Below are 16,664 nucleotides of genomic sequence, written 5' to 3' on the forward strand. Positions count from 1 at the left end.
GATTTTGCCAACACCCTTTCACCTTCCTTGCTTTCTGTTCTGTCTTGCATTTCACCATGGCACACTCTTCCTTTCAAACCGGGAATAAGTAAGGTTGTTATTTTGACAAGAACATGTTAGAATACGTAATATAGATTAAGGAACGGTATACATGTGCTTGTGTATTTATTTGTTTTTAATGTCTAATTATACTCTTTTCTTCGTTCTTTAATCTCTAATGATACATTTAAGTTGTCAGCAAATAACTTGTAAAGAAAGATTATACATATATTATTTTTAGAACATTCTTCCTTTAAATTATTCCATAGCTCGCTCTCCTATGAGATTATTAGGACTCAAATGTAAGTGACAAGCAAATTCGTACGACTTTGGTGCGAAGAACCTATAGTTGTGTTACCATTTGTGAAATTTACCCGATGGAATTATCTAAACTACTCAATTACCATGCCTCAATGCAAGCACATTGGAGTCGACCATATAAATCCTCACGGTCCACGTTACTCCATTTAAGCTAGTCTCAGTCTCAGTCCACTGCATAACTACTCATTATGTGATGCACACACAACTTTATGTATAGGTTGCATGTTACTGTGGACAGAGTGATGAAGCAAAGAGATAATAGGACCCTGCACTTCTTAACAGCTGGCTGCAGCACATTGAAGGTTAAAGCCCCACAAAAGTGACCAAATCCAAATGCTAAAATTTTCTAAATTGCTCAATGCTGCATGGTGTACCAAGAATTGGACCATTTTGTCAACATTATTCTTCAGTCAGTTATTAGTATACGTGGACAAACGCAAGCCAAATGCGAATCCACCTGCTGGCAGGGGTGCACGTGGACACATTGTCTTCAACTCGAACTATATATGGTTAAAAATCTAAACTAAATTCATATCAAGTGTCAAAAAGAATGGTGGATGCAGTAGTACTTCAAACACTCTAGCAAAAATTCTGAATCCGCTTATGAGGAAAGCAACCTGCATCGTTTTCCAGCTTCTGATTGAGAGTGCTCACTATGAGAACATTATTCTTCAGTCAGTTATTAGTATACGTGCACAAACGAAAGCCAAAGGCGGATCCACCTTCTGGCAGGTGTGCACGTGAACACATTGTCTTCAACTCGAACTATATATGGTTAAAAATCTAAACTATTTTCATATTAAGTGTCAAAAAGAATAGTGAATGCAGTAGTACTTCGAACCCCTCTAGCAAAAATTCTGAATCCGCTTATGAAGAAAGCAACCCGCATCGTTTTCCTGCCTCTGATTGCGAGTGCTCACAATGAGAACATAACTGGAGCGTCAATTAGGAAGTTCTGATGCTTTATCCACTCCCTTGGATCTATAATGAGCTATGGTATGAGTTGCCTGCTGTAGAGGAACCAGCAAATCGTTGTCGATGCAATCATACCTGCAAAAAGTCAAATCCAGAGAATGAAACCTCACTTGGTACATACATTACCAATATAAAAATTCAGCCTGTTTCTACAGAATTTACGCAGAGATGCACTGTTTTTTTTTTTTTTCTTCCAACTGCATTTTAGTAGTGTTATATATAACATTGCCTCTCTTGTGATTATCATATAAAATAAACCTCCCTTTTTCAGAAACAAACATATTTTCTTCTTGAATTGATTGACTTGCGCTTTAGATTAGTATTTTATTTCACAAGACACATACTTGAAACAATCAAACCATATTAGTAACAAGATATTTCAATTAGTTACGTGCAAACCACTGCCATATAATATACAATCTTCTTAGGAAGCATAAACAACTTTTGATGCTTCATGTTTTTAATCAATTTTTATGTTCTGAAGATTTCTCAAAATTTAAATTAGCCAAAGGGCATTTTGGTTGACTCGTTTAGGAAAAAATTGAGTTTAGTTACAAGGTTTTGTAATAGTGAAAAAAAACCATGAAACTAAAAGTGTTACAGAAAGGACCTTCTGGAGAGTTAACTAACTTCTGTTTCACCAGATTTCTACCCCACGTAAACAACTTCTTTATGATATCAATCTACGTACTTGAACCTTACGGAAATATCTGAAATTCATAACTAATTTATTAGATTTAAGGTCGAAGTGGTGAAAACGCTCCTAAACTTGGCACGTTTTCGTACTTTAGTCCCTAAACTATTGACCCTCTTAAAAACACCCCTAATCTTGGCCAACTCAATTCAAATTCACCCCCGTGTTAGGATACCTCAGCAACGTGAATCCACGCGCTGTCCACTTGGCATTTTCTTGCTGTGCCATGTGGCAACATGGGGTGAATTTTAATTCAGTTTGCCAATATTAGGGGTGTTTTTAAGTGTGGAAATAATTTGGGGACTAAAGTAATAATTCGTGCCAAGTTTAGGGGTGTTTTCACCACTTCAGCCTAGATTTAAAGCAGACTTACAACTTTTTGCAGAGGTTATCTGTTACTGCAGAGAGAGTGATGATCTTCATTCTGGTCTCCAAAAGTTTATCTTCAGGATAGTCAGCAAATGGCTCTTCTAAGAACATCGAAAGTCTTTCAACATTTATTTCAAGTTGCTGCTGCAGGTTCTCAAAAAGGTTCTTTTTTATTTCCCTTTCTTTTGGCGTCATTTCGGTCTCAAACAGTAGCTTTCCAAAGACGTAAAATGAAACTGGATAGGAACAGAAGAGAATCCGTCTTGATTGAAGGAGTCTATTAAAACCATTTTCTGCCCAGCTGAAGTCCTTTGATTGTGATTCCCCTGCTTCAAGTTTCACCACTTTTACATGTAGCTTTTGCTTCATATTTGCTTCAACCTTCAATGAATCACGATGAGCCATATAGCGCTCGTAATAATGAGTATAGCGCAAGAGATCATTTCTGACAGTCGTAGACTTTTTGTCTTCACCTTCTTTGTAACTGCCACAAGTGTGACCTTGAATGCTAGACCATGTGTGTTGTAAACCAGTAGCTCCTCCACACAACCAACTACAAAGTATAAAAGAAATTTTGCATATATATAACAAGGATAAGCAATGGAGAAAGAAAAAGTACTGGTATAATTTAAAGTACTGGTATAATTTGGCTTGGCCAACATTCTTTCAGCAACTTAGCTACTATAAGCGAATAAAAATGTTGGAGAAAGGCGAAATTACTAGGCCAAATTTTGAGCTTGTAGGTTTTTCTTCTTCTACTCACTTGACTGGTCATCTTAGTTGTGAACACTTGTAATCCACTTATGATTTAGGATTTTAAGTTATATAACCTTGAAAAAAATGCTCTATTTCTCTCTCTTCCTGTTCTCCACAATTGAACTCTTCCTCTTCCTTTGTCCGCTTAAATATAGCTACAACTATTGCTTCTTCTCTTTGTCGTTCTGTATCTTGGTCTAGTTCTCTTTCTTGGGATCTGGACAGATTTTCCCTCTCTTATCTGTTCATCAACTCTCCTGATATTTCCCTCTCCTCTCTCTCTCTCTCTCTCTCTCTCTCTCTCTCTGTTACAGTTTCTTGCTTTAAAAGTCATCAATTCCTACTCCTTCGAAGTCCCTGTTTGCATCAGATTCACTTCATGCATCATTAGACTAAGAACTGCAATATGGATTACTGAAATATCTACTAAATGGAATTTCTCCCAAAATTGGACCACAACAAGATGCCAGTATAAAACTACAGTTAGCCAGGAATATAAGCAGATGAGAACAACAAAGCAGATTACACACCACCACCCCGCCACCCCGCCACCCCCCCCCCCCCCCCCCCCAAAAAAAAAAAAAAAAACTCCCAGGAGACCAAAGAAAGAAAAGGAACAGAATAAACAGTTAAAAGACTTTAACAGATGAATATATCAAAATGAAAATGGTTAAGAAAGGAATCAGAAAAAGAAAAGAAACATGTAAAACAGTAAATTGGAAGAACATAAGACTGCAAACATGGATAAAGTCTTACCAAAATGGCTGTCCACATCTACATCTTACGAGGTTACATCCCCCATTCTTCTCCACTGGATTATGACATTTTGGGCAATGTTTGGCATTTTCACTCATCCACATTACCGTCTTCCAATCGTCCTGGCACTTCCTCATCCAAAGTTTCCACATCAGACATGAACAAGGCGAGTGCGCTTCTGATAAACAATTAAAACAGAACTGTACACCACATGCACATTCAACCTCACAGTATTCATCATCATCCTCAATACGAATTGCATTTCCACAATGAGGAACACTGGGGCACCATTTAACCCTCTTGTTATCATCAATATATGACTCTAACAGAAAACGATCAAATTTCTCTGCCAAAGTATGATCTTTTGCAGTGACGAGATCCCTAATCTTTCCTTCATCACATATCGCATTGCACTTTTGGGCCATGCATGTTATTCGTTTACTCTTACCCTCATTTATCTTTACAATGAAATGACTTGTCCAACCTACACAAAACAATTATAGTCAACTTTTAGCCTACACCATTGTTTGTTCGAGTGACAAGAAAAGTGAAAGCACCAATGAATGCAATAAGTGTGAATCTAGCTCTTTAACTTTCCGAGATGTGCTAGTATAATGATTAAATGGGGACAAGAGATAAAAGAAAGGGCTTTTTCCATTTCTGGCCCGTCGGCCAAAATTAATTACAGGCGCTAGCCAAAATATACATACCTATACACTGATTACGTATATTGTGCGTATATTATATGTATATTTATACTTTAATATACAAAACATATACATTTACCGGCTATTATGTTTTAGAGCAGTCCAAAAATGTAATTATTATCCCTAAAAGAAACACAAGTACTCGTACAGAGATCGAGGCTCAGGGAAGGGATCGGAGATGCTCACAATCATTGCAAAACCTATGGTTGCAGTCCATTACAGTAGACTTCTCAGCAGGGACATCTTCGAAGCAAATTTCACATGTTATTTCAGTTGTCGACGGAGAGGAAGTATGTTCATCTTTTCCTTCCAGTGTCACACCCGCTTCAGCATATAACTTTTCTCTCCCTCTCTCAAAAAGAACCGCAAAGACCTTGTCGACATCCCATCGATAATGAATAAGCAAGCTTCGTGCATGATGCTCCTTCAGAGATAGCAAGTCCATCACTCTTTGCAAGTCTTCTTTCTGCAAGTTTAATACTAAGCTTCACATGTCCATAATAAATACATTTATCCATATCGCAAAGTCAAAATGTTGTGAAAGTTCTTCACCTGTGCAGCTAAAAGGGACTCTTTCCTGATGACCTGAAAAAAATCAAAAGCACACATAAAGAATTAAAGAAATTCATAAGAAAACAGCAGACAGCTTCAGCTTCAGGGTGTTTTGTTTCATATATTTTCCTTGACCTGTTCGGACATGATTTTACTTCCAGCATTTTTCAAAAAATATTTTCAAAACATTGTTTGGTTATAAATTGATAAGATTTTTTGCTAGTTTTCGAAGATGAGTTTTTCAAGTGAAAAGTTTTTCCCAATCACAAAACTTCAACTTTTTTTCAAGTGAAATGCATGTCCAAATACAACTTCAACTTCAAAAACTCTCTTCTTTTCCTTCAAATTTCAATCAAATCTATGTCCAAACGCCTACTAATTATATATCATGTGCCCCATTTATTTCACTTGCACATAGTAGTCACTAGTCACTGCTTCAAAGCTATGTTACTCGGACTCTTCAAAAATATCGACGGGTGCGTGTCGGATCCTCCTAAAGTAGTGTATTTTTGGAGGATCCGACACGGGTGCGGCTGCATTTTTGGAGAGTCCGAGCAACTTAGCTTCAAAGAACTTCTGAAAATAAAAAAATGCTTGCATATTGCAGAAAATTAAAAAGCTAGGCTGCTGGCAAGAAACTAATCTCATTATTTACAGAATTTCCAACATAATATCATAGAATTTAGGATCATTAATGCTCTTTTCTTGTTAAAGAAAATACCACTCAGTATCTTTTTCTCATCTTTAATCACTGGAAATGCATAAGAACTATTACCGATTTTTCATTTGATCCTTTCAAAACACAGACACACGAAGCTGCAAGTTTTACTGAGGGTGTCGAGGTTTTACATTTATGTATACAAAAAATAATTTTCCACCTACATACACAATGTAATTCTCTATATACTCAATATAATTTTTTGATATAAGAACAAATGAACAATGCCATTGGCAAATGTATACATACAAATGATCATCGGTCCTGAAAACATATGACTACTATACAAATGTACATAAGTGACCCACAATGCATGCCTATGAAGGCTCCACAATGACTGGAACTGTAAGATTGTCATATTGTTGGGACAGGGCCCCGACCTAGTACTAGACTTGACCCGGCTCCAGATAGAAGTGGAGCTTACCACACAACACAACCATAAGTAGGACTCTACTAGACACGGCTTAACAAACCCTTCACTCTATGTGACTACGCCACTGCCTCTCATAGAGTAAAACCAACCACCATTTCAAGCAGAGCATATGTGTGTGTGTAAAATGAGGATTTCTGGTTACAACCAAAACAAGAATAAAAAAGAAAAACCAAACAATATGATTCACAATATACAAGAAAATGAGAAGGAAATAAAACACAGTAACATAGTGACCTAATCAAGACTCAAGAAGGACAATCATTTGCCTTCTTTCAAAAACAAGAAAATGATACTAGTACTTTTGCATGAAAATAGTGAATTTAGAAGGGTTCTAAGAGATATTAAAAATTTAAACTTTAAGGGTTTTTTTCTCTTGAAATTCTACAAGAATCCATTTAATTATTGAATTTGAATGAACCCATAGTACTATCATGTCTTGAACTCTTGGTAAAACCTAATCAAGACTCAAGATGGACAATCATTTGGCACCCCCTTCTTTAAAAAACAAGAAAATGATACTACTTTTGCATGAAAATGGAGAATTTAGAAGGGTTCTAGGAGATATTAAAAATTTAAACTTGGAGGGGTTCTTTTTCTTGAAATTCAACAACAACCCATCCTTCATTTTATTGAGTTTACAACATTAAAAAAAAAAAAAAAAAAAAGCATAATCTTTACTATCATAGTACCTTGCATGAAGGACCCTTTTCACAAATTCCATTACTCTCTACTTCAAGAAATTCACCATCATCATAATCAACATCATCATCATCAAAATAATACTCATTATTATTGTAATCTTGATTGTTCCATTCATCATCATCACTGCTCACATAGATTATATCTTCCATTTGAGAGTTTTAATTTTTTTTTTCACATAAAAGTAAAACCCCAAAGAGAAATGGAAAATAAAAGTAATTTTTTTTTTTTTAAAGTTTTGGTGATCCCTATGTTTGTTGATCTTCTTGTTTACTTAGTGGGGAAGGAAGATTCTTGGAATTGTATTTTATCGCCGTGAAATTCTTGCCTTGCCTAATGTAGTGTTGTATACTATGATGAAAAGTCTATGGTAGAAAAATAGTAACGCCCTTAATTTGGAGACCATTTAACTTAATATAGAGTGACATTATAGTACTCCTCGTCCATTTTTACTTATCATGTTTTGATTCTCGAGAGTCAAACTATATAAATTTTGATAAACATTTTAAAGTTTATTTTTTCATCATATTAATATAAGAAGAATTGCAACTTATATTGTTTTTCATATAGTTTTCGAATATCTAAATTTTAGTTTTAAAGTAGTGAATTAATCTAATTTAATTTCGCTTCGAAAATTAGTCAAATTGACTCTCGAAAAAAAGAAACGTGACGAGTAAAAGTGAATGGAAGGAATAATTGATTTTTTACATTATTATGAGGTTAATTTAAAGTGTTATTTGACCCTTTTTATAAGTTACTCCCTCTGGTTCAAAAAGAGTGTCGACTTAGTCATTTGCATACTCTTAAGAAAATACTACTTTTTTGGCAAAAAAAGATAATTTGATTAAACTATCCTTAATTAAATAGATATTGAGATTTGGTCACTAAACATTTAATAAGGGTAAATCTGAAAAATAAGGTCAATTCTTTTTCTTGATTTGGTATGTGGACACTTTTTTTGAACTAAAAACTAAAGGCTAAGTGGATACTCTTTTTGAACCGGGGGAGTATCAACTAATACTAGTATAAGTATTAATAATGGGCAAGTTACATATTAAGTGTAAGTTATCAATTAATACTAGTACTAGTATTGATAAAGGGCAAGTTACATATTTGGTATGTGGATAAAAAAAATGTAATTATTTTTCCTAGACCAATATACAAAAAAAAAATAAAAAAAAATATACTGTATTATATATCAAAAATGTATATTTTATGTATAGTATACATTTATATATAAAAATATACAGTCAACCTCTCGATAACAACATCGTTGGGTTGGAATTTTTTTTTGCTGTTATAGAGAATTGATAACAGCATTTGACATTTAAATAATAGTTGGTTGTTATAGGCAAAAAAAATGCATAAAAAACAATTTTTTTACTTTTTAATGTTATTAAAAATAGCAAAATTATTTAAATTTTAAAATTCAAAGGTATGCATACTTCACTAATTATACATTAAAGAAAGTTAATACAATTTCAATAAATTCAAAACTGAATGTATAAAGTTTTAAGCTCTAAGGCACACATTTTAAATCTACTGGAAAATTAAATTCTTTCAAGATTGATTGAAGAAATTTATAATTGTAGCTTGTTTGGTTGATTCTAATCTCTTAATGGTGATATAACGCTTGTTTTCCATTTTGAAAGTTATTTATAAATAAAAATAGAAGACATGCAATGACATTTTTATATTTCAAATATGTATTCATATGTAATATTTTGTCATAAATATAACTTTTTTTTGCTCGGATTGTCCTTCATTTGGGGCGGTCTTTAATTTTTACTGTAACACCCCGCATCTTGGAACTGAGTTTAAGCTCATATCATTAGAGTTCTAGTGGAAACACTGAAGGTTTGAACGTTTTGCGAAAATGGTTGATAGGCCTATTTCGGGCAGCGATAACTCCTTGATCGGTTTGGAATTTGGGAAAGTAACCTCAATGAGGTTGTAGTATGTAGAAATACCTTTCTAACGATATAAGGACCAAGCCAATCAGAGATCGGAGCAAGGAGATATGATCGTCTCAATATGGCTAATAGTAAGACACTTGAAATCCTATAGGATCGGCTAAGTTTTCGATACGTCTGTCTTCCAGTAAATTTTCGTGAAAACACGTTGGTAATTTGGGAAAACTTCCTTGATGAAAGTTGTATCCCTTTGAAATAAATTTCCAACGGTATATTATGGGGGTCAAACGGACATCTGTGCAAAGAGTTATGCCCATTTTACTGAAGCTTGTTCGCTGGAAATTCTGGCTGCGTTACGGTGACGTTACGGGCCGTAACAGTGAGCCGTAACACACCAAAAATTTCCAGAACCTCACTGGAAATTTTCACCAAGGTACGGTCCCAAGTTACGGTCCGTACTTCGTGTTACGGGACCGTAACATAGGGCGTATTTTGGTCCGTAAGTACGTTTCGGGTCACCTGACTTCGAGAGGCCATAACCCTATCATAAATTGGGAATTTGGGAAAACTCAAAGAAAAAAAGTTGTAGATAATTGAAATACCTTTCCAACCATAGGTCTTGGGCCCACAGGTGACATCGGGATAAGGAGATATGGACGTTTTAAGACAGAAAGGTCCCAACCCGATTTCAAGTTGGGTCAAACTCATTTCCCCTTGGTATTTAAGGGAAATGTTAACCCTAGCAGCCACATTTCATCACATTTTCAGATTTTAGAGAGAGAGAGAGAGAGAGGGGAGAGTTAGAGAGAGAAAGTAGAGAATCAACCAAGTTGAAGCCCCCGAATTCCGAGGCTCGTGAAGGATAAAGTGTAGTACAAGTTGTTGTCGTCATTCTAAGCTAAAAATCGAACTTGGGGATGTTGATTTCGTGGTGACTACTCATAAAAGGTAATGTTTCTACTCCCTAATCATTTATAGTTATGAATTGATGAATTCTTGGGAGAAAAAAATAAATGGGTTTGATAGAGAGAATTATATGAACTATGCTAGAGTTGTTGGATTGTTGACTTGGGATTGTTGTATTCATATGGGTGATGAAGAATGATGTTAATTACATCTAATTGAGATTGTATAATTAGCTAGAATTAATAGAATGGGGATTGGGTGAAGAAAACACCATTAATGAGGGTTATAGAGCTTCATGCCCACCAAGTGTTTGATAAAATGTTTAGATGAACAAAGCATGACTATTGTTGCTAATATAGAATCCCTATGACCTGTATTGCTATAGATTGAAGTTGAAGGGATTGAAGGACATTGTGATACGCTCAAAAGCGGGAAGTTAAGGTATGTAAAACTTCCATCCACATGTGGGAATCTCTATGTTCTTCCTCATGATCCGTTTCGTAAAATCTATGAAGTTCAAATCCTAGGGCATTAAACCCAACATATTGATAGCCCGTAATTATATATGTATGTACATGAATTTTGTATCTATGTTCGTTATTGTATTCCTAATCTTCCATTATGGATATTAGGAATCCTAGCTAAATCCATGAATCGTGAATTCTTCCTCATGTGTTCTCATTATGTTTATATGAAACTTTATGATTTCATCCAGCAAGTTACAAGTATGTTTTCAAGACAAGTATATATATATGATTTCGAATTATTGTTATTACTCATGAACCAAAAACATGTTTTGTAAGACTATGACAAGTTATCTTATGAAACTATACAAGCAAGTTATTGTCACGACCCAGCCCCGTGGGCCGCGACTGGTGCCCTACTTGGACACCCAAACAGACAAACATACCAAATCGTAACATACTTATCCAAATCTAATCACATACAGATAACGTATATAGGCACAAATATCACACGCTGCCTCAAATTATATCAAACTGTCTTAGACATATTTCAAACGCAACCATATGCATATACATATATCAAAAAGCCGGCAAGGCTATCGAATGTATCAAAAGCCGACAAGGCTATCAAATGGCACAACAGCCCAAAACACATATACGAATGCACGCCGACAAGGCTGCCATAACGAATAGAATCATATAAACACAACTGTACAGAAGTAGGCACACACACCCACAAATACGTCTACAGACCTCTAAACAGACAAACCGAATCATATGGCGGGACAGGGCCCCGCCGTACCCCTGAACAAATACATATATACATAGCGAACAAATGTATACCAAAATGTGTGCTCTGAAATGAGAAGAGCACTCCAAACAGCAGAAGAGGATGTCCTAAATGGGTAGATCACCAAACTGTGCGTCTGTACCTGCGGGCATGAAACGCAGCCCCCCGAAGAAAGGGGGTCAGTACGAAATATGTACTGAGTATGCAAAGCAGAATATACAGAAAACAAACCTGAGACATAAACGAAATAGTAGTACAGAACATAAATATAAATCCAACATATCAAAATTTGTTTACTTTCAAAAATATGTAAGTCATGCATAGGGTACAGAAGAATATGATCGCCCTTCCGTCGATGGCGCCATAACACAGCATAACACCAGAAAGTTTCAAATCTCCGTATCCCCGTCACATATCACATCACAACATAACGCCATACACAGCATAACACCAGATATATGTGGAACCCGACCCTCTTTTGCGAGTAGCTCGGTGAACCATAAACACAGCATAACTCCGGAGTATATCAAAATGCGCACGATAACAGAACCGGCCCGGGACTCGGCGAAAGATGTAACAGAACGCACGAGCAGAGTCATGAGTAACCATATGCATAAAATCATTATCATAGACTCAAATATAAGTAAGTGACCATACTTGAAATTCGAAATGATAATCATACCAAATTCTTTCAAAAGTCATCAGAATTACATAAAGGAAAGTCGTGGGACCCACGGACGGGTATTGACCCGAGTCGGGCCCACCTATGGAAATCATACTCATTATACATCATGCAAACTTCTATAAAAGTATTGGAACATTCCGAGCCTTCATGTGAAAGGTATGGCATTCAGAAATTTCGAAGTTCTTTAAAGTGAAACCTTTTTGCGCAAAGTTCGGAAAGCGAATATTTCAAATACATAAAGGTTCATATTTCATCAAATCATACATAAGAGTGCCAAGGAACATATACGGATCATAACATGCTCGGATTTCGGATTTAGAATCCCCTTAAGGCTCTAATCTAGCCTATGTAAAACTAAGACATGCCAAAAAGAAAGGAGGTTGCTTTACATACCTCGTACGCACTCCAAGATAGCCAATCTAAAGTAAATCCCAATCTACGCCTCCGACTCCCCAAGGTCTACAAATATGCCAACGAATATCCAATCATTAGCTAAGGGCACTTAAGCCATTCATTCCAAACTAATCATTAAATTCTACAGAAAATTCGGCAGCACTTCCCCTGTAAATAGGCCATCCCGAGAATTTATCTCGCTCAAAATCAACAACAACAACCACAATAACCAACCTAGTAACATTGATAACCAATTCGAAAGGCAAAATAATAATAGTAACTCTCTTTTACATCATTCAACAACTTTCATAAATTCAACTCGACGACTTACCTTCAAGCCAACATCGATGCTTATATATATTTAAATACTAACCCGAATCCATACCAACAATACTTAAAGACATTCTAAGCAATTCATACAACATTTCCAACAATCTAAAAATTTTCCCTTCCTTTCCACATAATGTAACTCTTCCATTCTAACTTCACACCATCCAACTAATATCAACATTTTTTTTTTCCATATTCATCAACTAACTCAAGATTACCCAAACATATTTCAATAACATTTTAAACAATATCCAAGGATTCGAACCATTCCGCCCATTTCCATATTCCATTCGAAACTTCTACAATTGCAACGAAACTACCAAATCGCATTGTTTTCTTCCAAATTCATTAATAACAACCATAGTTCACATTTAGCATCTTACTTTCATAATTGCATAAAAATTATATAAAAATCACTTAATTTCTCATAACAACATACAACCAATTTCAACACCAACTCAACTCGTTAACCCTTTATCTACGTCATCAATGTCACAACGACACCTCTAACAAGCTAAATAAATTTTAATTCACCATTCTCTTTCATTACTATGGCTCACGGCCACACTCCTCTTCACACACCCACACGACCTCTATAAAGTTTCTAACCATTAATTTCCTTCATTCTCATCACATAACCCATGATAACAACAACAATAATCATATGAACATAATCATACCCTCAATCCTTTCAATTTAGCAAGGATAGCAATATGTCCATAAAATAACACAACTTTAAATTTAACCATTTAATTCCTACATAATGCTACTAAAATCAATTCCTCATTCTTACTCAAAACACCCCCCTTACACGGCTCAATTTATAATTCAACATCAACATACATAACCCGTTTGAATTCGACACACATCTACCAAGCTATACAAGTCTAAACTACCTCCAAAACATGTAGAAAAGAATTAAATCTTACCTTAGAGACAAGCTCTAATTTTTCACCATGAAATGTCTTCAAGAAAGCCATAGCTACCATGAGCTCCATCTTTTTCCTCCTCTTGAGCTTCAAATCTCTCCAATTAATTGTGTAGAAGGGGGCAAAAATGGGCTGGCCGTGAACAGTGGCGGCGTGAACAGTACGCGTGAACAGTACGCGTGAACAGTGGCGGCGCCGTGAACAGTGCGCCGCCGTGAATAGTAGCGCCGGGAACTTCTCTCTCTCTCTAAGCTTGAGAGCTTCTCTCACTAACTCTACTTTGATGGATGAGTTTTGTGAATAATGGAGGAATATAAGTCATCTTATGCCTTATATAAGTAGCCCTTAACATTGACACATGTCCCACTAATTTACTTGTCTAACTTTAATTAATCAATTTTTGTGATAATCAAAGTTGAAAATTAAAAGCTCTTATTTCATGTCCGAAAATAATTCCTCCTTTAACTTGAGTCGATTTGCTTGCGGATAATTTGTCGTATAAATGTACGGGGTATAACAGTTATGATTCATGAAAACCATGTACAAGCAAGTTATGATTCATGAAAACCATGTACAAGCAAGTTATGATTCATGATATACCATGGGCAGCAAGTGCCACTATTTTTCATGTTCATGTTTTGGGAGTTGCATTAATTACCGAGGAGGGCTTCAGATAGCCTGAAACTACGTAGCCACCGTAGGATGAGGATCGCTCCACCCATGTCCCGGACGATCTCTCATAATGACTGGATCCTTTCATATTTTATCAAATCTCATGTTCCCTGGCAAGGACTGAGTGTTCTGTTGGCGGGACGCAAGCACCAGACCATGGATCGGTTATAAGTTATTGCTCTCCCTACTTATCATGTTTTACTTATGTTATATATATATGTACTCATGCTCATGCTCATGTTCATGTCCAGGTTTTCAGTTTCAGTTCTTATCATGTTATTCCATGTCCCATGTTGATTCTTTCAGTTGTTTTACATACTAGTACATTCAATGTGCTGACGTCCCCTTTATTGCCCGGGGGCCTGCATTTCACGATGCAGGTACGAATTTACAGGACGACGCCTCTGCTCGTTAGGATCTGCACGTACCAGCTTATTGGTGAGCCCCATCTCATTCGAGGTTTAGTTAACTTTTGTTTATGATTAGTTATGCATCTAAGGTATGCTGGGGGCCTTGTCCCAGTAAGTATGTTTTCCAGTCAGACTCATGATAGAGGTTTTATAGACTAGACAAGTCAGTTATGTCATGTCAGACATTTGGAGTCGTATAGCCATTTTGGCTCACTCATGTTTAAACAAGTATTTTATTAAGTATTATGACTTACCATGTTTTATAAATGCTCATCATGCATTCACGTTATATTCCGCTTATGTTATGTATCATGATGATTCAGCAAGCCATGTGGTTCGCTCGGTCACATGCAGTCAGGCACCGAATGCCGTGTTACGTCCAGGCCATGGTTCGGGACGTGACATTTACCCTTCAAATTGATGGTATTTAAGTTTTTTCCTTCGCCTAATACCCCGCGATTGTGGGTTCGAATCCAACTCAGTAAAAAAAAAATCGTAAGACAGAATTTCGCAAGGCAGAATTATGCCCATGCAAATTCTGCCTTAAGGCATAAATTTGCAAATTCTATCCACGTGCAAATTCTGCCTTTAAGGACCAAATTCTGACTGAAGGACAAAAGTTAAAGATCACCATTTTGAGGGACAAAATTAAAGACCACCCCAGCGAAGGGCAATCCTGCAAATTTCCTTAAATATAATATATTAAAGTATCAAATTAAATATTTGTCCAAAATCTCTGCACTTATTATTAGTATTCATATATATTCTATTTTTATAAAGATGGTTATTATTATATTACCAAAAATAATAATTGTTATATGAGGGATAGTTTTACAAAGAGCATCTTTTTATAAAGTTGGTTGTTGTTGTTATTATATGTAAAATGTTGTTATAAAGAAGTAAAATACAACATAAACAATCAGTTCCGAAATAATTTAGCTATTATAGCGAGGTGCTGTTATATGCGGGTGTCGTTATAGATATGTGTGACTGTACATTTATTGGCTATTCTTTTGATGCTCTTTATGTCAATTTCTGTTTAATGTAATTAAGTAGCTACATTTACCTTTTAAGTAATTTGAAAGTTGATTGCTCGGATGGTAGGTTATTCAGCTCGGGCAATCGATCATTAAGTCATCTATTTTTCTTTTTGTCTTTTAAAAATTACTTTATTTTACCTAGCTAACTTCAATTGTCATCTTCACTGAATTTTGTATTTTTCTGGGTGAGATTTAATGATGTAATAAGTTTAATTTTTAAAATATAGTTAAAACACATTAAGAATTTGGACCAATTTAGAATCCAACCCCTTCCAAAACTGACCTAATACTTAACCTAGACCCATCCCTCTTTATTCTAAAAGAATGCCCAAGAGCTCTAATTTCGTTTATTATCGTCTTAAGATTTCATGCACTGTTTTTTTATAATTGAAATTGTGTTTGAACGTGCATTTTACTTGACAAAGACGTAAAAGTTTTTCCTCAGAAATTGTTTATACATGGATACCAACATACTGTTTTCTGGAATTCAACAAAGTAATATTCTTCACCCTAGAAAATAGCTAGCAATAACTTTATTTTTACTAGTACAACACACATTCTTACCAGAAACAATAACGTCTATTCATTTAACTGCAAACCCTATTTACACATTACTATTATTATATACAAGGGACAATAAAGGGCTTTTGTAGTCCTCACAAAACTTTCCCAAAAAATTTCAAACTTTTCAATTAATTACTTCTAGATTCTAGCCTTATTTTTTAAAGTCAAATTTATTTTTTGTTCTTATGGTCTACTTTTTAAAAGTTGTCGAACATTCTGTCTTATTTACTTATTTTCTATTCGGTATCCGATACCTGCATTGGAGCTCGCCTAATACAGACTCGCGTCGCATAGGACCCAATCAAGGGAAGTGTTCCTACCAAGGATTTTTTCATGCCCAGGGTCGATCCTGACAACTCTGGTTAAGGGAGGAACAACTCCATTCGCTGCACTTTATTTTCCTTATTGCTTTCTTCTATTGATCTTATCTATTAACCTAAAAAATAATCATTTCTTCGCTAGATATTCTTGCTTCTTGTTGCCCTTTGTTTTCTTCGTTTTTCCTTTGTTGCTTATTATAGATTTTTACATGTAGGCTTTTCTTTTACT

General features: G+C 35.5%; 1 protein-coding gene and 2 long non-coding RNA genes across 3 annotated transcripts; 1 reads left to right on the forward strand and 2 right to left on the reverse strand.

Annotated features, from left to right (window-relative positions):
* Positions 1-901: 901 nt before the first annotated feature.
* LOC132604117 (probable E3 ubiquitin-protein ligase ARI1) lies at positions 902-7,363 on the reverse strand. Its single transcript, XM_060317463.1, has 6 exons — positions 7,010-7,363; positions 5,170-5,202; positions 4,804-5,083; positions 3,911-4,394; positions 2,403-2,951; positions 902-1,410 (listed from the first exon to the last, which is right to left on the reverse strand). The coding sequence occupies exons 1-6, from the start codon at positions 7,169-7,171 to the stop codon at positions 1,302-1,304; spliced, it is 1,617 nt and encodes a 538-aa protein (XP_060173446.1). The 5' UTR covers positions 7,172-7,363; the 3' UTR covers positions 902-1,301.
* A 2,370-nt stretch (positions 7,364-9,733) lies between these two features.
* LOC132602554 (uncharacterized) lies at positions 9,734-14,752 on the forward strand. The gene is made up of 3 exons (XR_009567822.1): positions 9,734-9,880; positions 10,224-10,279; positions 14,482-14,752. It is a non-coding gene; the product is annotated as an uncharacterized LOC132602554 (long non-coding RNA).
* On the reverse strand, positions 10,957-13,328 carry LOC132602553 (uncharacterized). The gene is made up of 2 exons (XR_009567821.1): positions 12,171-13,328; positions 10,957-11,234 (listed from the first exon to the last, which is right to left on the reverse strand). It is a non-coding gene; the product is annotated as an uncharacterized LOC132602553 (long non-coding RNA).
* Positions 14,753-16,664: the final 1,912 nt, after the last annotated feature.

This window comes from Lycium barbarum, chromosome 7 (assembly GCF_019175385.1).
Source record: "Lycium barbarum isolate Lr01 chromosome 7, ASM1917538v2, whole genome shotgun sequence".
NCBI lineage: Eukaryota > Viridiplantae > Streptophyta > Magnoliopsida > Solanales > Solanaceae > Lycium > Lycium barbarum.

Excerpts from the sequence above, each read along its gene's own strand:
- LOC132604117 (XM_060317463.1), bottom strand. The coding sequence starts at position 7,171 with ATGGAAGATATAATCTATGTGAGCAGTGATGATGATGAATGGAACAAT. Across the intron at positions 5,203-7,009 it reads AAAAGGGTCCTTCATGCAAG|GTCATCAGGAAAGAGTCCCT; the intron begins GTACTATGATAG and ends GATTTTTTTCAG. Across the intron at positions 2,952-3,910 it reads AGATGTGGACAGCCATTTTG|TTGGTTGTGTGGAGGAGCTA; the intron begins GTAAGACTTTAT and ends TATACTTTGTAG.